Here is a 24,707-nt window from a genome sequence, read left to right as displayed (position 1 = left end):
AGTGTGCATCTTACTATTCAAAAAACCTTCAAGTGGGCAAAAATTACGCGATATGCATATGATTATAAGGTTCATCCGATTTCAATGGCCCCCTATTAAAAATACGTCAATATAAATTATTTTAGACAGATTCGTCAATAACTGCGGATGTGCCACCGCATTCTATTTTGGGATAAATAGGGATATTACTCCTGAATCTTTGTAATTTGTGACACACCTTTTTGGCAAATATTATAATCGCGTATAAAGGCTTACATTTATGTAAAAATAATCAAAGAAAATCGCGGTTCAATTCGCGGAATTGTCAAAATATATTTTTGCAGATTTTCCTACATTCAAGGTATCTATATCCGGCGTTTTAGTGGATGGATTCGACCGCGGAGCTCATTAGATCCGGCACGTAAAAAAACTAAAATCACGCGGGGTTCAGGGGTACCTGTACGACAGTTGTAAATTTTAAAGCAAAAAAATAGGTTTTTTCTGAAAATTTACGCACCAAATTTTCGCCTTTGGACTCCTATTACTAGGAAGCTGTACGGAGCACACTCATGAGATATACATCGAACGACGTGGAATCGCGAGTTCTACAATCCTATATATATAGTTGCACCATCAAATTATAAGAAAAATTCGAAAAACACTGAAATCAAAACTTCAAAATGTCAGCATCGATTTTAGGGGGATGCAGTGTATATATCGAAAAGTCATACACTAGAACCATGTTGCCCAAGAGGATTTCTTTAGTTCGAAGTTTGCGTGGTTTGGCCAGAAATAAAAAAAGAACACAAAAAAACATGTTTACTTCAACACATTTTTCCCATTTTTTTATATTACCACCAACGCAGCTTCCACGAAATATATTTGTTATGGTCCATTTTATGAGGACGTGGCTAAAACACTTCAATTAATATAAATATGTTCATATTTTATAAAATATATTAACAGTTCGCGACTTATTAAATGGTGAACCTCAACTTCAACGATTGAAAGACTTTTTTGAATATTACCATATACACTTTCATACGGGCAAAATGTGCCTCATCGAAATAATGGTTTTAGACCCCAAGTATTTTTGGACGAAATGTATTTCAGACAATTTGGAGTCGATCTAGCAATGTCCGTCCGTCTGTCTGTCCGTCTGGCTGGTGCCCATGATAACTCTCAAACGGATGAGCCCATTTGGTCCAAAATGTGGTTATCGTAATATTTTGTCCAAACTTAGTTTAAGTTCGAATATGGGCCATATCGGTCCACTCCTTCAGGTACCTCCCCCACAAAAGTTCGAAAATGTCCGAAAAATTTGTGCGCACGATAACTCTTGAAGGGAGTAACCGATTTGGTTTGCACATCGTGAAATGTGTACCAGACTTAGATAAGGTTTCAATATGGACTCAATCGGTCGACTCCTTCGGGTACCTCCCACACAAAATTTCGGAAAAGTTCAGTTTAGGGCCTGCTCTCGAATCGCTTTGATTTTTGTTGTAGCAACTTATATTCACTGCCCCCCATACGACGGTACAAGTTTCATCAGGGGCAAGTCCATACTTCCTGAGAAAATAGCCTGAAAGTTACAAAAAACCCTATGACACCGTGTAGTGGTTGGAGCGTAAGATAACTCTCGAACGGATCTGCCGATTGAGTTCAAAATTTGGCCTTAGTAATATTTTGTCCAAACATAGTTTAAGTTATAAGATAAGCCATATCGGTCCACTCCTTCTGGTACCTCCCCCACAAAATTTCAAAAATGTTCGGAAAAATTGTTCGTACGGTAACTTTTGAAGGGTGTTGCCGAATTGGTCCATACTTAACACATCCTAATATATCTATCAGATATAGATCAGGTCCAAATATGGACTATATTTGTCCACTTCATCCAGTACCTCCCAAACAAAATTTCAGGGGCAAGTCCATATTTCTTGAGCTGAGGGTGTAAAAATCCGCTATGGCACCATATGTAGTGGCTGGAGATCCACTTCCATAATGGTCAATGTCGATCCATTCCTTTTAGTATCTCCTCCGCAAAACTTTTGATCTTTAATCCTAATCAACATTTTTGTCGGTTCAAACGCCCAACGTTTTTAAAATCTCTTAATTACATTAGTTTTTTGGGAAAAATTTGTTTCAATATACACAGGCTGAGGGTATATCTCTGTCGGCAAAGCCGTTTCCATACCGTTTCCCATATTAATTATAGCTTTTTTAAAAAACAAAAAAAATATTTTTTTAACATATGAGTTTTTTATGATAACCAAGGGAGTATTTATACCCTATACCACAATGTGGAAAAGGGTATTATAAGTTTGTTTTGGTAAAAATTCATGTAACACCGCGAAATATTCCTCGGAGGCTCCCAATGTGGTATACCAATCTTCATATCTCGACGAGATAAAGCGATTTTGAGATGTGTGTCTGTCCGTCCGTCCGTCTGTCCATTATAAATTGTAAGCACGCTCCAGGCCGCAATTATGGACCGATCGCCACGAAATTTTGTATGGAGGTCGGGTTCAGATCAGAATAGATCCCTATTCTTATTAGTGATGATCGTGAAATATTTAGCGGGTGAAATGGACCAAAAACATAATATTTATCCAATTTTCTAGGGGCTCTGTAGGTCTCAATAATAGTCCGATCAACGCGTAATTTTAAGTAAGGTAAGAGTATATCACAAAGGAGAAGCTTGCAATTTGAGATGGCGATCGGATAATATTTAGAGGGTTAAATGAACCAAAACTTTTGTGTGAAAATTGTGAAAATTTTTAATATACAGCTTATATCTTAATTCCTGGAAGTGACATTCCGGACAACTGAGATATACTTGAAAGTGGAACGCTTGACCTTTCAATTGATGCCAATTATGTTGGAGTAGAAATGATTAGTTTTTGCTGATGATCGTTCAGGGAATGAAATGGACCAAAAACAAAATTTTAACCAATTTTGTAGCGGCTCTGTAGGTCAAAATAATAAACCGCAAAATTTTAAACAAAGTTTGAGTTTATGATGAAGAAGAAGCGTACAAACCAACGTGAAGATCAGATAATACTTAGCGGGTTAAATGGACTGAAACTTTTGTGTGAAATTGGTAAAGATTTCAATAACGTAGCGGTTAAACAACGGAAGTAGTAGTACTACATAAGTGGGTTTCATTACATTTTAGTTTGTGTGAACTAAATTTTCCTTTCCTGCTACAAAAATGTCATTGTCATGCTAGATAACTTTTTGGTTTTGGTCATAAGTATTATACTTTACATCTCTGATATTTGATAATTAAATGTTCACAATCATTGAAAAGAAGTTCCGTGGAGAACGATTGTCCAGGGATAGTGGTATAGGGTATCCCATGGTCGGCTCCGTCCGACTATAGACTTTTCTTACTTGTTTTTGGTTAAGTAGGTAGGACTGTTACCTTTAAGAGTCGTTTTAATAAATTACCGTAGCGTTTACACGAAGCGAGCTATTTTATTTTTCCTCAGGTACTAAATTTTAGTGAAATTCCAAGTTTAGTGGACTAGAACTTTAAGGGAACACCTTGGAACAAAGTCTCGTTTTCACAGAATGATGCCCGAGAGTGTCCCCTTTCAGCTCATATATGTTTTTTACGCGACCCGTTCCGTCCGTTTAACACTTTTTTAAATTTTTTGAAATTACGTGGGTAAAAATTTGTGTTTTTTCCATACCGTTTCCCACATAAATTAGAGCTTTTTCACAAAAATATACATTTTTAACATATGAGTTTTTATAAGAGTTTTATGAAAACCCAAGGAGCCATTTTTTCAATTTTAAAAAAATTAAAATTTTTTACAAAAAATTCAAAATTTTTTTTTTTCCAAAAAAAAAATTTTTTTAATTGTGTGTATTTTTATGTTTTCCTTATTGATCTTTGACCTTTTTTAAATTGTAAGAATATCTCTATCCGTTCAAAAGTTACAGAGTTTTGACGAGCAAAAAACGATTCTGAACCACTGTGCGTCGATTGTATTCAAAGAATCCACCGAACATCTTTAAAATTCCACGTTTGTTAGACTTTTTGAGGCCGCCCCTTTAAAATTAAAAAAAAAAGAAATCCACGTTAATTTATTTCATTGAGGCCACCTAGAACCCGTTAACAGAACACACGCTTACCGATGTATTTTTGGTCACTCAAAAAATCTTCAAAAGATACAAAATATTCCCTTATTTTGGTTTTAATGTCGACAACTTAAATTTTTTAAAGAACGCGTGTTGTTTTTTTCTATGGACACCTACACTTTTTTTATGCTCAGATGATAAGCTGAAACTAACAAAACTATATTTAAAAAGATTGTTTTAGTTCCGATTTGCTTCATTAATAAAATCTTTAAAAAAAAATCGACGAATGTATTAGTTTGTATAAGTTTATTCAATTTGAATTCCGTTTTCAACCATATTGCTAAAATTATAGTGTGGAGAGCAGTGCAGAAAAAGCGATTTATTGCTGAATTCCATTTCAAAAAATGTCACTGTTAAATATTAAGTTCCAGCACAATATTTAAGCTAAGGTTAGCACAGAATTTTCCAGAACGTTGTTCTTTTTTGAAAAATTTTCAATAACGCTTCCGGAATTTCTTGCACAGTTTTTCGGCTTACCTCCTCAAGGAAAATAGTTTAGAAAATTCAAACATTTTCATTGAAACTGTTTAAGGTCGGTGAAGAAAACCCCGACGTTTATGACTTTAAAAAATAAATATATTTTTAATTAAAATGTTTAATATTCTTCACTTATTTTAAGTAATTTCTTTTGAATCCAATAACAACTATTCCGTTTACATTTAAGAGAGTTTGTAGTTAGTAGAAACCGTCAACCAACTCCATACAAAATCAGTTGATAACTAAATAAGCGGTTAGTTGCGGCAAACCGTCCACTAAAATCGTCGTGAGAAGGTCCGTAACAATAAACCATCATCATTCCAGTTGAGGAATACAAACAAACATATGTACGAACGGGTATTGAGGAATTGTGGAGTCATATTCAACCAGGTGTATACGCTTGGTTGGTGTGCATGTGGATTTAGTTACAATACTAACAGCAATAACAAGAACATGGACTACAATAATATTGGCCATTGGCAAAGAACAAGAAAAAAACAATCAATGTTAAATTGTAAGGTATGGTGGTTGTAAAGTATATATGAAAAATACAGCAACAACAAAAATAACAACGACCACGACCACTTGTAAAAAATGCAATCACAGAAACAAACACTCACACATACGAGTATACATGTGAACAGAAAAAACACCGAACTGTTGAAGAGTAAATCGTTAAAAAAAGTTAAAAGAATTAAAGGAATAAAGAACCTGAGGTGTTCTAATGTTTAGTGTAAGGAGGATATATATAGAGGGGAAGGATCCTTACAAACACCTGCAAGTAATTAAACTCAAGGGGCTTTGACATTATAAAAGGGATGGGTTGTAGAGAATGGATATCGAAAAATATTTTTTTAGGGGCAATACGTCAACAAGCGTGGACTTTTAAAGAATATTTTCCAAAGGGACAATAGGTCAACAATCGTGGATTTGTAAAGAATATTTTTCTTAGGGCCAATAGGCCAACAAACATGGATTTTTAAAGAATATTTTTCTTAGGGCCAATAAGCCAACAAGCGTGGATTTTTAAAGAATATTTTTCAAAGCAACAATAGGCCAACAAGCGTAGATGTTTAAAGAATATTTTTCAAAGGACAATAGGTCAACAAGCGTGGATTTTTAAAGAATATTTTTCAAATAGATAATAGGTCAACAAACGTGGAGTTTTAAAGAATACATCCTAGGGGTCCTTCCCACATAACCTTCTTAACCGACACCAGTTTCGACCACCTGCTGTGTAGCGTATATTTCACTTTTACCATTCTACGGAAATTCCACTTCTTCTTAAGTAGAAGAAAACATTTCATAAGAATGCTTTAAACTATAGAAACATTGCTATGTAATTGTAAGTTGTGGCAGGTAACGCTCACAGGCTAAGCATACCACAGTGTTGATGCGTGTGTGTGGGGGCTTTAAAGAGCGGACCTCAAATATTTATCGTTTAAAAATACCATTATTAGAAGTTTTTGTTTTGCTTTAAAAAATGCGGACAACGAAGAAGTAGAAAGAAGAATGAAGAAAAAGGACGTTAAGTAAAACTCCAATACGGTGGAGCAAGACAAATGGACTAATTTTAAAAATTGTTATAAGATTTTTTTCTTCGAGAGACCAATAAAATTAAAATTAAAATTAAAATACATATTTTGAACGTGGATTTAAAAAAAAATATATATTTTAAGCAGCCCACAAAAAGTGTATTTTTTAAAAAATGTGTTTTTTAGGCCAAACACAAGACTTGGATTTTTTAAAAAGTATTCCTTCAAGCCATCAACAAAACGTGGATTTTTTAAAGAATATATGAATTTTTTAAAAAGTATTTTTTCAAACCATCAACATAACGAGGATTTTTTAAACAGTATTTTTCAAACCATCAACAGAACGTGGATTTTTTAAAAAGTATTCTATCAAACCATCAACAAAACGAGGATTTTTTAAAGAATATGTTTTTTCAAGCCATCAAAAAACGTAAATTTTTCCAAGAGTATTTTTTAAAGCCATACAAAATGTGGATTTTTTAAAGAATATGTTTTTTTTCAAGCCATCAAAAATGTCGCTTTTTCCAAGAATATTTTTTTAAAGCCACAAAAAACGTGGATTTTTTTAAAGAATATGTTTTTTTTTCAAGCCATCAAAAGCCGTCGATTTTTCCAAGAATATTTTTTAAAGCCATAAAAAACGTGGATTTTTCAAAGAATATTTCTTTGAAGTCACGTGATTTTTTTAAAGAATATTTCTTTGAAGTCACTTGATTTTTTTATAGAATATTTTTTCATGTCAACCACAAAACGTGGATTTTTTAAAGATTATGTTTTTAAGCCAAACACAAAACGTGAATTTTTAAAAATATTTCTTACAGGCCAAACATAAAAGGTGGATTTAAAAAAAATTTTTTTTTTCAAGCCAACCACAAAACGTGAATTTTTCAAACAACATTTTTCAAGCCAAACACAAGACGTAGGTTTTTTTTTTTTAAATATTTTTCAAGCCAAACACAAAACGAAGATTTTTAAAGAATATTTCTACAAGCCAGAAACAAAGCATAGATTTTTTAAAGAATATTTTTTTAAAGACAAACACAAAACGTGGATTTTTTAAGGATAATTTTTTCAAGCTCACCGCAATACGTGGATTTTTTAAAGAATATTTTTTGAAGCCAACGAAGAAACATGGATTATTTAAGGAATATCAAGCTCACAACAAAACGTGGATTTTTTAAAGAATATTTTTTGAAGCCAACGAAGAAACATGGATTATTTAAGGAATATCAAGCTCACAACAAAACGTGGATTTTTTAAAGAATATTTTTTGAAGCCAACGAAGAAACATGGATTATTTAAGGAATATCAAGCTCACAACAAAACGTGGATTTTTTAAAGAATATTTTTGCAAGTCAACCAAAGAGCATGGATTTCTTAAAGAATATTTTTTAAGCCAACCAAGAAACATAGATTTTTTAAGGAATATTTTTTCAGGTTCACCACAAAACGTCGATTTCTCAAAGAATATTTTTTCGAGACAAAAACAACACGTGGAGCTTTTAAGCAATATTTTTTCAAGCCAAGAAAAAATCGTGTATTTTTTAAAGAATATTTTTTTCAAACCAACCCCTAAACGTGTATTTTTTGAAGAATATTTTTTCAAGCCAACCACAAAACTTGGATTTTGTACAAGGTTTTTTTTTTTGAAGCCGACCAAAAACTCGTATTTAAAAAAAAAACAATATTTTTGAAGCCAACCCTTAAAAGTGTATTTATACCCTATACCACAATGTGGGAAACGGTATTATAAGTTTGTTTTGGTAAAAATTCATGTAACACGGCGAAATATTCGTCGGAGACCCCCAATGTGGTATACTAATCTTCATATCTCGGCTAGGTAAAGCGATTTTGAGATGTGTGTCCGTCCGTTCGTCTGTCCATTATAAATTGTAAACACGCTCCAGGCTGCAATTATGGACCGATCGTCACGAAATTTTGTATGGAGGTTGGGTTCAGATCAGAATAGATCCCTATTCTTATTGGTGATGATCGTGAACTATTTAGCGGGTGAAATGGACCAAAAACATAATATTTATTCAATTTTCTAGCGGCTCTGTAGGTCTCAATAATAGTCCGATCAACGCGAAATTATAAATGTGGTTAGAGTATATGTCAAAAAAGTAGCTTGCTATTTGAGATGCCGATCAGATAATATTTAGAAGGTTAAATAAACCAGAACTTTTATGTGAAAATTGTCAAAATTTTTAATATACAGTTTATATCTTTCTTCCTGAAAGACACATTCTTCCCTCCTGAGTTATATTTGGAAGACGATCTCTTGACCTTTACACTGATGTCGATTACGTTGATGTACGTGATCAGATAACAGAGCTGCAGCCTAATATATCCAGTTTTTTGTTTGTAGTGTAGTAATTAACACTCTAGAGGTCGCAATTATAGCTCAATAGGCACGAAATTTTGCACGAGGTAAGAGTTTAGGTAGAAGAAAATGCCTATAATTTTGCATGATGATCTGATATTATTTAGCGGGTGACATAGACCATTACTTTTGTATGAAAAATATACAAATTCTATTTTTGGTCCATATTTTAATACCTGGAGGGCATGTACCGGCAAAGTAGTCTACATATGGAATAATAACTACTGATCTTTCCCTTGATTCAAATTGCAATAATGTGTGTGCTAGATAACGGGCCTACTGCCTAATATATAATGGGTTTTGTGTCTATCATGACAGAGAAATTTTCAGTTCAGTTGTCAAATTGGATTTTTTATACAAATATTGCAACATGGGTTCGCCCCGCCACCTATTTTATACCTCAGGATTTATGGTAAAGGGGATACAAACAAAATACAACCAAATATGTGTCTCATCGAAATATTGGTTTTAGACCCCAAGTATGTTTGGACGAAATTCGTTTCAGACAATTCGGAGTCGATTTAGCCCTGTCCGTTCATCTGTCTCTCTTACTGTCTAGCTGGCTAGTGCGCACGATAACTCTCGAACTGATCTACCGATTCCAACCAAATTTTATACTTCATAATATTTTGCCCAAACTTAGTTTAGGTTCGAATATAGGCCACATATGTAGGTCCACACATCCCCCACAAAAGTTCAAAAATTTTTTCGGAAAATTGTGTGAACGATAAATGGCGACGTGAGCAATCGATTTGGTCCAAACTTTCCATATATTATTATTATTCCTTCCAGATATAGATCGGGTAAGACTATATCTGTCCACGCATTCGGGTGCCTACCACACAGAATTCGGAAAAGTGAAATTTAAGAGTCGTCTCGAACAGTTTTGAATTTCTTTTCAGCAGATTATCCTTGCAGCCACCTCTACGATGGTACAATTGCAATGGCAAGGCCATACTTCCTGAGATTATGGCCGAAAATGGCAAATCCGTAAGATAGCTCTCAAGGGGATTTTCTGATTGGTCCAAACTTTGCACATCGTATTATTTCATCCAGTCATGTATCAAGTTGGAATATGGACTATGGAAAAGTGCAGTTAGAGGACTCGTATCGGATCTATTTCAATTTTTTGAAGAAGGTTCTTTTCATGGTCCCAATTGCAACGGTACAATTTTTCCGGGGTAAATCCATACTTCCTGAAATAATGGTCCAAAAGTTTCAATAACCCCTGCCGGCTCCAACTAAAATTACAAATCCGAAAAATTGTTCTCAAGTACAACTTCTCTACAAGTGGTGTCTTAGACACGCCGTTCGGACTCGGCGATAAACAGTAGGTCCCATATCATTGAGCTAATATGAATCGGGGTGCACTCATTGATATGAGAGAAGTCTCCCCTGTCCCGCCTGGGATGTTTGTGGAAGAATTATTATTATTACATCCAAGTAGGGACAAGGGAGGCTTCTCTTATAACAATGGATTCATATTAAGTTATTGATATGTGACCTAGTTTTTATCACCGAGTCCGAAGGGCGTGTCCTAAGTTGCCACTTGTAGAGACGTTTTTCATGGCTGAAATACTCAGCAAATATCGCCAGCATTACAAAGGAGTATTTTGCCACCGTTGAAAATTTGATGTGACCAGGCCTGGGAATCAAATCCGGACATTCAAATTCCTAGAGGTTGTGGTGTAGGGTATCATAGGGTCGGCCCCTTCCGACTATAGCCTTTTCTTACTTGTTTTTTCATCTCAACCACAAATCGTCGATTTTATAAAGAATGTTTTTTCAAGTCAACCACAAAACGTGAACTTGTTTTAAAGAATATTTTTTTAAGCCAAACACAAAATGTGGATTTTTTAAAGAATATTTTTGTTAAAAATATTGTTAAAAATATCCATGTTTTAATTATTCTTTAAAAAATCCACGTTTTGTTGTTGGCTTAAAAAAATATTCTTTCAATAATCCACATTAGTGGATGGCTTGAGGTCCGTGAAAAAAAATTTAAGAAATCCACGTCATGTGAGGTCCCTGAAAAAATATTTTTAAAAAAATCAATGTTTAGTGGGCTATATGAAAAATATTTTTTTTTTTTTTAAAATCCATGTTTTGTGGGGCATATGAAAAACATTTTTAAAAAAATTCACGTTTTGTGGGGGATATGTGGGGTATATAATATTTGTTTGAAAAATCCACGTATTGTAGGGTTTATGAACAAGTAAAAATGTATCAGTCGGCTTTGCCGACAGAGATATACGCTCAATCTGTGTAAATTGAAATACTTTTTTTCAAAAAAAAACTTATGTATTCAGGGGGGTTTTCAAAATTTTGGACGAATGAACCGACAAAAGTATGGATAGGATTAAAGCTCAACAATTTGCGGGGATATCGATAGATATGGCTTTTCTATCACACTGGCCTACGAAAAACATAATATCGCTGTAAACAGGGCCACTAGGAAAACCTTCGGTAAAAATGTCCTTAACCACACAAAAAAGTTGAACATTTGTGGGGGTGGTACCACAAGGATTGGACAGACAGGGCAAAAATTTGAACATAAAGAAAGTTTCCATAATATTTAGAGATCCAAAGATTGGACCAAATTTGTTGCTACGTCTATGAGAAATCGCGCGTACCAAGTGGACCTATAAGCACCACCTTCGAATTTCATCTAATATTCGGACAAATATTACAATATCTAAGTGTGGACGAACGCAGTATTCGTTATTTCAACAAAAATCAAAGTGATTCGAGAGCAGGTCTTAAAGTGAATTTATCCAAAATTTGGTGTGGGAGGTACCCGAAGGAGTGGGCAAATATAGTTTATTTTCGAACCTGATCTATACTTGGTAGATATATTAGGATGTGTAAAGTATGGACGAAATTGGTCACTTCCATCAAGAGTTATCGTGCGCACAATTTTTCCGAATATTTTTGATCTTTTGTGGGGAAGGTACCTGAAGGAGTGGACCAATATGGCTTATCTTCGAACTTAAATTAAGTTTGCACAAAATATTACGAAGACCACATTGTGGACCGAATCGGCTGATCCGTTCGAGAGTTACCTTGCTCTCCAACCACTACACACCGTGTCATAGGGATTGTTTGCAACTTTCAGGCTATTTTCGCAGGAAGTATGGACTTGCCCCTGATAAAACTTGTACCGTCGTATGGAGGGCAGTGAATAAAAGTTGCTGCAACAAAAATAAAAGCGATTCGAGAGCAGGTCCTAAACTGAACTTATCCGAAATCGAAGGAGTGGACCGATTGAGTCCATATTGAAACCTCGTCTAAGTCTGGTAGAAATTTCAATGCTGAGGGTATAAAAAAATCCACGTTTTGTTGGTTGTTTGGGAAAATATTCTTTAAGAAATCCACGTTATGTGGGGTTCGCGAAAAAATATTTTTAAAAATCCACGTTTTGTTGTTGGTATGAAAAAAATATTCTTTAAAAAATCCACGTTTTGTTGTTGGTATGAAAAAAATATTCTTTAAAAAATCCACGTTTTGTTGTTGGTATGAAAAAAATATTCTTTAAAAAATCCACGTTTTGTTGTTGGTATGAAAAAAATATTCTTTAAAAAATCCACGTTTTGTTGTTGGTATGAAAAAAATATTCTTTAAAAAATCCACGTTTTGTTGTTGGTATGAAAAAAATATTCTTTAAAAAATCCACGTTTTGTTGTTGGTATGAAAAAAATATTCTTTAAAAAATCCACGTTTTGTTGTTGGTATGAAAAAAATATTCTTTAAAAAATCCACGTTTTGTTGTTGGTATGAAAAAAATATTCTTTAAAAAATCCACGTTTTGTTGTTGGTATGAAAAAAATATTCTTTAAAAAATCCACGTTTTGTTGTTGGTATGAAAAAAATATTCTTTAAAAAATCCACGTTTTGTTGTTGGTATGAAAAAAATATTCTTTAAAAAATCCACGTTTTGTTGTTGGTATGAAAAAAATATTCTTTAAAAAATCCACGTTTTGTTGTTGGTATGAAAAAATATTCTTTAAAAAATCCACGTATTGTTGTTGGTATGAAAAAAATATTCTTTAAAAAATCCACGTTTTGTTGTTGGTATGAAAAAAATATTCTTTAAAAAATCCACGTTTTGTTGTTGGTATGAACAAAATATTCTTTAAAAAATCCACGTTTTGTTGTTGGTATGAAAAAAATATTCTTTAAAAAATCCACGTTTTGTTGTTGGTATGAAAAAAATATTCTTTAAAAAATCCACGTTTTGTTGTTGGTATGAAAAAAATATTCTTTAAAAAATCCACGTTTTGTTGTTGGTATGAAAAAAATATTCTTTAAAAAATCCACGTTTTGTTGTTGGTATGAAAAAAATATTCTTTAAAAAATCCACGTTTTGTGGTTGACATGAAAAAATATTCTTTAAAAAAATCCACGTTTTGTGGTTGACATAAAAAAATATTCTTTAAAAAATCCACGTTTTGTGGTTGACATGAAAAAATATTCTTTAAAAAATCCACGTTCTGTGGTTGACATGAAAAAATATTCTTTAAAAAATCCACGTTCTGTGGTTGACATGAAAAAATATTCTTTAAAAAATCCACGTTCTGTGGTTAACATGAAAAAATATTCTTTAAAAAATCCACGTTCTGTGGTTAACATGAAAAAATATTCTTTAAAAAATCCACGTTTTGTGGTTGACATGAAAAAATATTCTTTAAAAAATCCACGTTTTGTTGTTGACATGAAAAAATATTCTTTAAAAAATCCACGTTTTGTTGTTGGTATGAAAAAAATATTCTTTAAAAAATCCACGTTTTGTTGTTGAGTTGGAAAAAATATTCTTTAAAAACTCAACGTCTTGTGATTAACATGAAAAAATATTTTTATAAAAAATTATTGCAAATATATTTTAACCTGATTCCACTGTATTGCTCCTAAGTATTTCTGTGTGTGTTAAAGGAAGGCGTTTTTCCTTTGCTGCTGCTGCTGTTGTTGTTGCCATTCGTTTTAAGTTGTTTCTCTAAGGTCTACAATTAAATTTTATTTTATCGCTTTGAATATAAACATGTGGTTGTGTGTTTGGGGAGGGTCTCTATGTGCAAAAATTTATAACTGTCCAACACGCATTTTCACACAAAACTCAAGAAATAGCCACCAAACCCCATTAAAGGCGACAAAAGCCAAGGTATTGGAAATAATTTTTCCACCTGTTTGTTATGGGGTATGGGTTGAGAAATTTGTTAACCATTTTTTTGCTTTTTCTTAAAACTCCAAAGGTGCTCAAAAGAAAAGTATTTGTGTTGTTTCTTTTTTATTTTATTTAATTCTAAGGTGTTTTCAACACAATAGTCCTTCGAACGGCTTTTGACCTTTGTGGTTTCGTCTTACCTGTCTAAATACTTTTTCTGTTTTTTTTTTTTTGCAAATACTTTGAAAGGCTTTTATATTGTTTCTATTTGAAAATAATATTTATATATTTTTTATGTTTTTTTAGTATTGCTTTTCAAAAGGGTTGTTGTTGGTTTTGTCTTAAAGGTCATAATTTGTGATGAGTGACAAGTTCATTTGTTTTTTCAAATGAATTTGTTAGTTACACCTTTTTCAATACAAAAATTCGAAGTGTTGAAGAAAAAAGTATTTGTTTATTATTTGCATTAGGGTTGCGGTGGACTTTCTTCTTAGGAATTGAGGTTAGATTGCATACATTTTTTCTCTAATTGGTGGTCACCACCTACACATACAACTAACATTTTCAACATGATACTGACTTGTGGGTCATTCTTCGAAAGGACGCGACACCCACTCGCCTGTATATGATTTATATTTTTTAATAAATTTTTGCCAGGAATTCTTCCAATGTTCCACAAATACACTGCCAATATTCACTAAAAATAAAAGCGTTCCTTGAAAAGTGTCTGCTTTGCATGTCATTGGGCGTTGCTAATAAAAATTCATTTATTTTCGCTAAATCTGGCAATAATACAAGTACTGTTATATTTATTATTATAATTGTATTCAAGTATCAACAATAATATATTGAATAACATTTGCATAAATTATTCATGCAATTTTCTACAGCAGGTTGCTAATAATGGTACGTAACGCGAATTCACATGACGTGGATATTTTATACAATATGTTTTCATGTCACAAAAAAAAAAAAAAAACGTGAATTTTTTAACACAAATTTTTCAAACAACCAACAAAACGAGGATTTTTTAAAGAATATTTTTTCAAACAACCAACAAAACGTGGATTTTTTAAAGAATATTTTTTCAAACAACCAACAAAACGTGGATTTCTTAAAGAATATTTTTTCAAACAACCAACAAAACGTGGATTTTTTAAAGAATATTTTTTCAAACAACCAACAAAACGTGGATTTTTTAAAGAATATTTTTTCAAACAACCAACAAAACGTGGATTTTTTAAAGAATATTTTTTCAAACAACCAACAAAACGTCGATTTTTTAAAGAATATTTTTTAAACAACCAACAAAACGTGGATTTTTTAAAGTATATATTTTCAAACAACCAACAAAACGTGGATTTTTTAAAGTATATATTTTCAAACAACCAACAAAACGTGGATTTTTTAAAGAATATTTTTTCAAACAACCAACAAAACGTGGATTTTTTAAAGAATATTTTTTCAAACAACCAACAAAACGTGGATTTTTTAAAGAATATTTTTTCAAACAACCAACAAAACGTGGATTTTTTAAAGAATATTTTTTCAAACAACCAACAAAACGTGGATTTTTTAAAGAATATTTTTTCAAACAACCAACAAAACGTGGATTTTTTAAAGAATATTAAAGAATATTTTTTCAAACAACCAACAAAACGTGGATTTTTTAAAGAATATTAAAGAATATTTTTTCAAACAACCAACAAAACGTGGATTTTTTAAAGAATATTAAAGAATATTTTTTCAAACAACCAACAAAACGTGGATTTTTTAAAGAATATTAAAGAATATTTTTTCAAACAACCAACAAAACGTGGATTTTTTAAAGAATATTTTTTCAAACAACCAACAAAACGTGGATTTTTTAAAGAATATTTTTTCAAACAACCAACAAAACGTGGATTTTTTAAAGAATATTTTTTCAAACAACCAACAAAACGTGGATTTTTTAAAGAATATTTTTTCAAACAACCAACAAAACGTGGATTTTTTAAAGAATATTTTTTCAAACAACCAACAAAACGTGGATTTTTTAAAGAATATTTTTTCAAACAACCAACAAAACGTGGATTTTTTAAAGAATATTTTTTCAAACAACCAACAAAACGTGGATTTTTTAAAGAATATTTTTTCAAACAACCAACAAAACGTGGATTTTTTAAAGAATATTTTTTCAAACAACCAACAAAACGTGGATTTTTTAAAGAATATTTTTTCAAACAACCAACAAAACGTGGATTTTTTAAAGAATATTTTTTCAAACAACCAACAAAACGTGGATTTTTTAAAGAATATTTTTTCAAACAACCAACAAAACGTGGATTTTTTAAAGAATATTTTTTCAAACAACCAACAAAACGTGGATTTTTTAAAGAATATTTTTTCAAACAACCAACAAAACGTGGATTTTTTAAAGAATATTTTTTCAAACAACCAACAAAACGTGGATTTTTTAAAGAATATTTTTTCAAACAACCAACAAAACTTGGATTTTTTAAAGAATATTTTTTCAAACAACCAACAAAACGTGGATTTTTTAAAGAATATTTTTTCAAACAACCAACAAAACGTGGATTTTTTAAAGAATATTTTTTCAAACAACCAACAAAACGTGGATTTTTTAAAGAATATTTTTTCAAACAACCAACAAAACGTGGATTTTTTAAAGAATATTTTTTCAAACAACCAACAAAACGTGGATTTTTTAAAGAATATTTTTTCAAACAACCAACAAAACGTGGATTTTTTAAAGAATATTTTTTCAAACAACCAACAAAACGTGGATTTTTTAAAGAATATTTTTTCAAACAACCAACAAAACGTGGATTTTTTAAAGAATATTTTTTCAAACAACCAACAAAACGTGGATTTTTTAAAGAATATTTTTTCAAACAACCAACAAAACGTGGATTTTTTAAAGAATATTTTTTCAAACAACCAACAAAACGTGGATTTTTTAAAGAATATTTTTTCAAACAACCAACAAAACGTGGATTTTTTAAAGAATATTTTTTTCAAACAACCAACAAAACGTGGATTTTTTAAAGAATATTTTTTTCAAACAACCAACAAAACGTGGATTTTTTAAAGAATATTTTTTCAAACAACCAACAAAACGTGGATTTTTTAAAGAATATTTTTTCAAACAACCAACAAAACGTGGATTTTTTAAAGAATATTTTTTCATATCAACCAACAAAACGTGGATTTTTTAAAGAATATTTTTTCAAACAACCAACAAAACATGGATTTTTTAAAGAATATTTTTTAAAACAACCAACAAAACGTGGATTTTTTAAAGAATATTTTTTAAAACAACCAACAAAACGTGGATTTTTTAAATAATATTTTTTAAAACAACCAACAAAACGTGGATTTTTTAAAGAATATTTTTTAAAACAACCAACAAAACGTGGATTTTTTAAAGAATATTTTTTAAAACAACCAACAAAACGTGGATTTTTTAAAGAATATTTTTTAAAACAACCAACAAAACGTGGATTTTTTAAATAATATTTTTTAAAACAACCAACAAAACGTGGATTTTTTAAAGAATATTTTTTAAAACAACCAACAAAACGTGGATTTTTTAAAGAATATTTTTTAAAACAACCAACAAAACGTGGATTTTTTAAAGAATATTTTTTAAAACAACCAACAAAACGTGGATTTTTTAAAGAATATTTTTTAAAACAACCAACAAAACGTGGATTTTTTAAAGAATATTTTTTAAAACAACCAACAAAACGTGGATTTTTTAAAGAATATTTTTTAAAACAACCAACAAAACGTGGATTTTTTAAATAATATTTTTTAAAACAACCAACAAAACGTGGATTTTTTAAAGAATATTTTTTCAAACAACCAACAAAACGTGGATTTTTTAAAGAATATTTTTTTCAAACAACCAACAAAACGTGGATTTTTTAAAGAATATTTTTTTCAAACAACCAACATAACGTGGATTTTTTAAAGAATATTTTTTCAAACAACCAACAAAACGTGGATTTTTTAAAGAATATTTTTTCATATCAAGCAACAAAACGTGGATTTTTTAAAGAATATTTTTTCAAACAACCAACAAAACGTGGATTTTGTAAAGAATATTTTTTCAAACAACCAACAAAACGTGGATTTTTTAAAGAATATTTTTTCAAACAACCAATAAAACGTGGATTTTTTAAAGAATATTTTTTCAAACAACCAACAAAACGTGGATTTTTTAAAGAATATTTTTTCAAACAACCAACAAAACGTGGATTTTTTAAAGAATATTTTTTCAAACAACCAACAAAACGTGGATTTTTTAAAGAATATTTTTTCAAACAACCAACAAAACGTGGATTTTTTAAAGAATATTTTTTTCAAACAACCAACAAAACGTGGATTTTTTAAAGAATATTTTTTTCAAACAACCAACAAAACGTGGATTTTTTAAAGAATATTTTTTCAAACAACCAACAAAACGTGGATTTTTTAAAGAATATTTTTTCAAACAACCAACAAAACGTGGATTTTTTAAAGAATATTTTTTCATATCAAGCAACAAAACGTGGATTTTTTAAAGAATATTTTTTCAAACAACCAACAAAACGTGGATTTTTTAAAGAATATTTTTTCAAACAACCAACAAAACGTGGATTTTTTAAAGAATATTTTTTCAAACAACCAACAAAACGTGGATTTTTTAAAGAATATTTTTTCAAACAACCAACAAAACGTGGATTTTTTAAAGAATATTTTTTCAAACAACCAACAAAACGTGGATTTTTTAAAGAATATTTTTTCAAACAACCAACAAAACGTGGATTTTTTAAAGAATATTTTTTCAAACAACCAACAAAACGTGGATTTTTTAAAGAATATTTTTTCAAACAACCAACAAAACGTGGATTTTTTAAAGAATATTTTTTCAAACAACCAACAAAACGTGGATTTTTTAAAGAATATTTTTTCAAACAACCAACAAAACGTGGATTTTTTAAAGAATATTTTTTCAAACAACCAACAAAACGTGGATTTTTTAAAGAATATTTTTTCAAACAACCAACAAAACGTGGATTTTTTAAAGAATATTTTTTCAAACAACCAACAAAACGTGGATTTTTTAAAGAATATTTTTTCAAACAACCAACAAAACGTGGATTTTTTAAAGAATATTTTTTCAAACAACCAACAAAACGTGGATTTTTTAAAGAATATTTTTTCAAACAACCAACAAAACGTGGATTTTTTAAAGAATATTTTTTCAAACAACCAACAAAACGTGGATTTTTTAAAGAATATTTTTTCAAACAACCAACAAAACGTGGATTTTTTAAAGAATATTTTTTCAAACAACCAACAAAACGTGGATTTTTAAAAGAATATTTTTTTCATATCAACCAACAAACCGGGGATTTTTTAAAGAATATTTTTTCAAACAACCAACAAACCGGGGATTTTTAAAAGAATATTTTTTTCATATCAACCAACAAACCGGGGATTTTTTAAAGAATATTTTTTCAAACAACCAACAAAACGTGGATTTTTTAAAGAATATTTTTTCAAACAACCAACAAAACGTGGATTTTTTAAAGAATATTTTTTCAAACAACCAACAAAACGTGGATTTTTTAAAGAATATTTTTTCAAACAACCAACAAAACGTGGATTTTTTAAAGAATATTTTTTCAAACAACCAACAAAACGTGGATTTTTTAAAGAATATTTGTTCAAACAACCAACAAAACGTGGATTTTTTAAAGAATATTTTTTCAAACAACCAACAAAACGTGGATTTTTTAAAGAATATTTTTTCAAACAACCAACAAAACGTGGATTTTTTAAAGAATATTTTTTCAAACAACCAACAAAACGTGGATTTTTTAAAGAATATTTTTTCAAACAACCAACAAAACGTGGATTTTTTAAAGAATATTTTTTCAAACAACCAACAAAACGTGGATTTTTTAAAGAATATTTTTTCAAACAACCAACAAAACGTGGATTTTTTAAAGAATATTTTTTCAAACAACCAACAAAACGTGGATTTTTAAAAGAATATTTTTTTCATATCAACCAACAAACCGGGGATTTTTTAAAGAATATTTTTTCAAACAACCAACAAACCGGGGATTTTTAAAAGAATATTTTTTTCATATCAACCAACAAACCGGGGATTTTTTAAAGAATATTTTTTCAAACAACCAACAAAACGTGGATTTTTTAAAGAATATTTTTTCAAACAACCAACAAAACGTGGATTTTTTAAAGAATATTTTTTCAAACAACCAACAAAACGTGGATTTTTTAAAGAATATTTTTTCAAACAACCAACAAAACGTGGATTTTTTAAAGAATATTTTTTCAAACAACCAACAAAACGTGGATTTTTTAAAGAATATTTTTTCAAACAACCAACAAAACGTGGATTTTTTAAAGAATATTTTTTCAAACAACCAACAAAACGTGGATTTTTTAAAGAATATTTTTTCAAACAACCAACAAAACGTGGATTTTTTAAAGAATATTTGTTCAAACAACCAACAAAACGTGGATTTTTTAAAGAATATTTTTTCAAACAACCAACAAAACGTGGATTTTTTAAAGAATATTTTTTCAAACAACCAACAAAACGTGGATTTTTTAAAGAATATTTTTTCAAACAACCAACAAAACGTGGATTTTTTAAAGAATATTTTTTCAAACAACCAACAAAACGTGGATTTTTTAAAGAATATTTTTTCAAACAACCAACAAAACGTGGATTTTTTAAAGAATATTTTTTCAAACAACCAACAAAACGTGGATTTTTTAAAGAATATTTTTTCAAACAACCAACAAAACGTGGATTTTTTAAAGAATATTTTTTCAAACAACCAACAAAACGTGGATTTTTTTAAGAATATTTTTTCAAACAACCAACAAAACGTGGATTTTTTAAAGAATATTAAAAAATATTTTTTTCGAGCAACCAAAAATTCGTGGATTTTTTACAATACTTAGATTTTTAAAAAAAAATATTTTTTTTGTTCAACCCACAACACAGGGAGTTTTTAAAAATATGTTTTTGGGCAATCAACAAAACGTGGATTTTTAAAAAAAAAATATTTTTGGGCTAACCAACAAAAAATTGAAGAATATTTTTTCATGTGACATTCATGTTTTTATCCTCAACATCGTTTATTGCCTCAGAACCTTGTTCGCTTGTATTCATATAGCATTGTAGTTGTCATGGATCTTAAAAAAATAAGCCTACAAAACAAATTAAAAACTCATTTTCCTTTATTTAAACTTTTGCAAAAGGTCATCATTGCATGTTTCCGTTTTGAAATTCCAACTTCTAGTCATGGGTGGTGTATTTAAATGCTTTGTATATGTATGTATGCAATGTGCGTTAGTTAAAAACAACAACAACGCAAATTGCATGTCACTGCTGTGGTTGTGTACATCCCACAGAAATGTAATCCAAGCCACATTAAACAACAAAAGACAACAACCACAAAGGCAAAAATGAAGACAACCCCATTAAAACTCACCCCCCTTTCGAACACAAGGAAACAAGGTCATGTCAACAAGGTTAATCAAATTGCCTACATACAATTTTTACACTACACAATTTACTACTTGCTTGCAAGTAAACAACAATAGGAACAGCAACAACAATAATTCTTTTTCAATTTCTCATTAAAAGCCAATAGTTTGGAATCCAGGTAGAAGACTACAAAAAAAAAAAAAACTTGAAGAATAAACAATGGCAAATAATGCACCTTATAACCTGTGTTTGTGTGTGTTCAAGGCAAGCTCCACCTTCTCAATTCTAAAAGTTTTGAAAAAGAGAAACTTTTGTAGATATCAAAAGGGGAAAAACTTAAAGTCAATAATTACGAAAGTGAAAAACAAGAAAAGTAATTAAAAATAAACAATTTCTGCATAAAAAGAATGAGTTTGTTATGCAAAATTGAAAATAATTTTTGTTCATAAGCGTGGATTTTTTAAGGATTTATTGCAAACCACCTTAGACTACATAAGCGTGGATTTTTTAAGCAATTATTGCAAACCACCATAGACTCCATAAGCGTGGATTTTCTAAGGAATTATTGCAAACCACCATAGACTCCATAAGCGTGGATTTTCTAAGGAATTATTGCAAAGCCTCTTAGACTTCATTAGCCTGGATTTTTTAAGGAATTATTGGAATTTTAACTATTCTCATTAATCTTTGAACCCCAGCGAACCAATGTCCTAGAAAATATTGCATACTTCTAGGATTCATTTATCTGTATTTGCCTTAGCATTTATTTTGCACTTGTCTAATTGCGTGTTTTCTTTCCAAAACACGAGATCATCCATCCCCTATATTGAAGTCATTCGAATTAATTACTGTGTGTCATGCACTAGGCGAGAGGCATTAATAAATTTATTGCAGTTATATTATATTTACCAATGGGAAGGTTTTTGTTTCAACATATAGAATAGACAGTGGTTCGCAGTGGAACTGAGAGTGTACATAGTGCATTCTTACGCACAATGCAGATATTTGAAAATAAATTGCAACACTTGAGCTACAACAAAAATAACAATCTATACGCTAATTCTATAGAAAAAGTTCATTGGTGAACATATTTCTATAGAAAAAGTTCAGTGGTGAAAAATTTTCTATCAAAAAAGTTCATTGGTGAACATTTTTCAATAGAAAAAGTTCATTGGTGAACATTTTTCTATAGAAAAAGTTCATTGGTGAACATTTTTCTATAGAAAAAGTTCATTGGTGAACATTTTTCTGTAGAAAAAGTTCATTGGTGAACATTTTTCTATAGAAAAAGTTCATTGGTGAACATTTTTCTATAGAAAAAGTTAATTGGTGAACATTTTTCTATAGAAAAAGTTCGTTGGTGAACCTTTTTCTATAGAAAAAGTTCGTTGGTGAACATTTTTCTATAGAAAAAGTTCATTGGTGAACAGTTTTCTATAGAAAAAATTCATTGGTGAACATTTTTCTATAGAAAAAGTCGTTGGTGAAATTTTTGCTATAGAAAAAGTTCATTGGTGAACATTTTTCTATAGAAAAAGTTCATTGGTGAACATTTTTCTATAGAAAAAGTTCATTGGTGAACATTTTTTATAGAAAAAGTTCATTGGTGAACATTTTTCAATAGAAAAAGTTCATTGGTGAACATTTTTCTATAGAAAAAGTTCATTGGTGAACATTTTTCAATAGAAAAAGTTCATTGGTGAACATTTTTCTATAGAAAAAGTTCATTGGTGAACATTTTTCTATAGAAAAAGTTCATTGGTGAACATTTTTCTATAGAAAAAGTTCATTGGTGAACATTTTTCTATAGAAAAAGTTCATTGGTGAACATTTTTCTATAGAAAAAGTTCATTGGTGAACATTTTTCTATAGAAAAAGTTCATTGGTGAACATTTTTCTATAGAAAAAGTTCATTGGTGAACATTTTTCTATAGAAAAAGTTCATTGGTGAACATTTTTCTATAGAAAAAGTTCATTGGTGAACATTTTTCTATAGAAAAAGTTCATTGGTGAACATTTTTCTATAGAAAAAGTTCATTGGTGAACATTTTTCTATTGAAAAAGTTCATTGGTGAACATTTTTCTATAGAAAAAATTCGTTGGTGAACCTTTTTCTATAGAAAAAGTTCATTGGTGAACATTTTTCTATAGAAAAAGTTCATTGGTGAACATTTTTCTATAGAAAAAGTTCATTGGTGAACATTTTTCTATAGAAAAAGTTCATTGGTGAACATTTTTCTATAGAAAAAGTTCATTGGTGAACATTTTTCTATAGAAAAAGTTCATTGGTGAACATTTTTCTATAGAAAAAGTTCATTGGTGAACATTTTTCTATAGAAAAAGTTCATTGGTGAACATTTTTCTATAGAAAAAGTTCATTGGTGAACATTTTTCTATAGAAAAAGTTCATTGGTGAACATTTTTCTATAGGAAAAGTTCATTGGTGAACATTTTTCTATTGAAAAATTCATTGGTGAACATTTTTCTATAGCAAAAGTTCATTGGTGAACATTTTTCTATAAAAAAAAAGTTCTTTGGTGAACATTTTTTTATAGAAAAATTCATTGGTGATCATTTTTCGATAGAAAAAGTTCATTGGTGAACATTTTTATATAGAAAAAGTTCATTGGTGAACATTTTTATATAGAAAAAGTTCATTGGTGAACATTTTTCTATAGGAAAAGTTCATTGGTGAACATTTTTCTATAGGAAAAGTTCATTGGTGAACATTTTTCTATAGGAAAAGTTCATTGGTGAACATTTTTCTATAGAAAAAGTTCATTGGTGAACATTTTTCTATAGGAAAAGTTCATTGGTGAACATTTTTCTATAGAAAAAGTTCAGTGATGAACATTTTTCTATAGAAAAAGTTCAGTGATGAACATTTTTCTATAGAAAAAGTTCAGTGATGAACATTTTTCTATAGAAAAAGTTCAGTGATGAACATTTTTCTATAGAAAAAGTTCAGTGATGAACATTTTTCTATAGAAAAAGTTCAGTGATGAACATTTTTCTATAGAAAAAGTTCAGTGATGAACATTTTTCTATAGAAAAAGTTCAGTGATGAACATTTTTCTATAGAAAAAGTTCAGTGATGAACATTTTTCTATCGAAAAATCCATTGGTGAATATTTTTCTATGAAAAAGTTCATTGGTGAAAATTTTTCTAAAGAAAAAGTTTATTGGCGAACGATTCCCCCGATTTTCGTAATTCTAAACGTTGTGACGTCAATATCCCACCGAAATAACTGAAATTTATTATTTAGTCTTGCATGAGTTTATAAAATATTCCAGAAGAAAATTATCAGTATAGGTCCACGTCTTCCTATATCCCCATAGAAGCCTACCTCTTGATTCTCGGTATTTTTTAGGTATGACTCTCATTATCTTACCGAAATATCGGAAATTTGGTATTTAGTCTTATTTGAGTCTAAAAACTTTCCGCCAGAATTGTGTCGGTATAGATCGAACGGTATCTCCCGAAAGGTAGCCCCTTTGTTTTCCGAAATT

At 30.1% G+C, this 24,707-nt stretch overlaps 1 protein-coding gene across 8 annotated transcripts in view; it reads right to left on the bottom strand.

Moving 5' to 3' along the window:
* The window catches only part of LOC141393794 (cyclin-dependent kinase-like 1), a 108,653-nt gene that overhangs the window by 48,885 nt on the left and 35,061 nt on the right, over window positions 1–24,707 (bottom strand). Inside the window, exon 1 of one of the 8 annotated variants that reach the window (XM_073967281.1) lies at window positions 4,603–4,942. The exons of 5 other annotated variants lie outside the window; for them this stretch is intronic. In XM_073967281.1, coding sequence (XP_073823382.1) covers window positions 4,603–4,643 — 41 coding nt within the window. In that variant the 5' untranslated portion in view covers window positions 4,644–4,942. Of the gene's footprint in view, window positions 1–4,602; window positions 4,943–24,707 lie in introns of those variants that run through there. 2 more of the 8 variants (XM_073967271.1, XM_073967279.1) reach the window with 2 other exon arrangements.

The sequence above is a fragment of the Musca autumnalis genome, unplaced genomic scaffold (genome assembly GCF_047663935.1).
Source record: "Musca autumnalis isolate F117 unplaced genomic scaffold, ASM4766393v1 scaffold_2, whole genome shotgun sequence".
In the NCBI taxonomy this organism is placed as follows: Eukaryota; Metazoa; Arthropoda; class Insecta; order Diptera; family Muscidae; genus Musca; species Musca autumnalis.
Note: the sequence above shows the minus strand (reverse complement) of the source record. Positions and strands in the feature narration are given on the sequence as shown.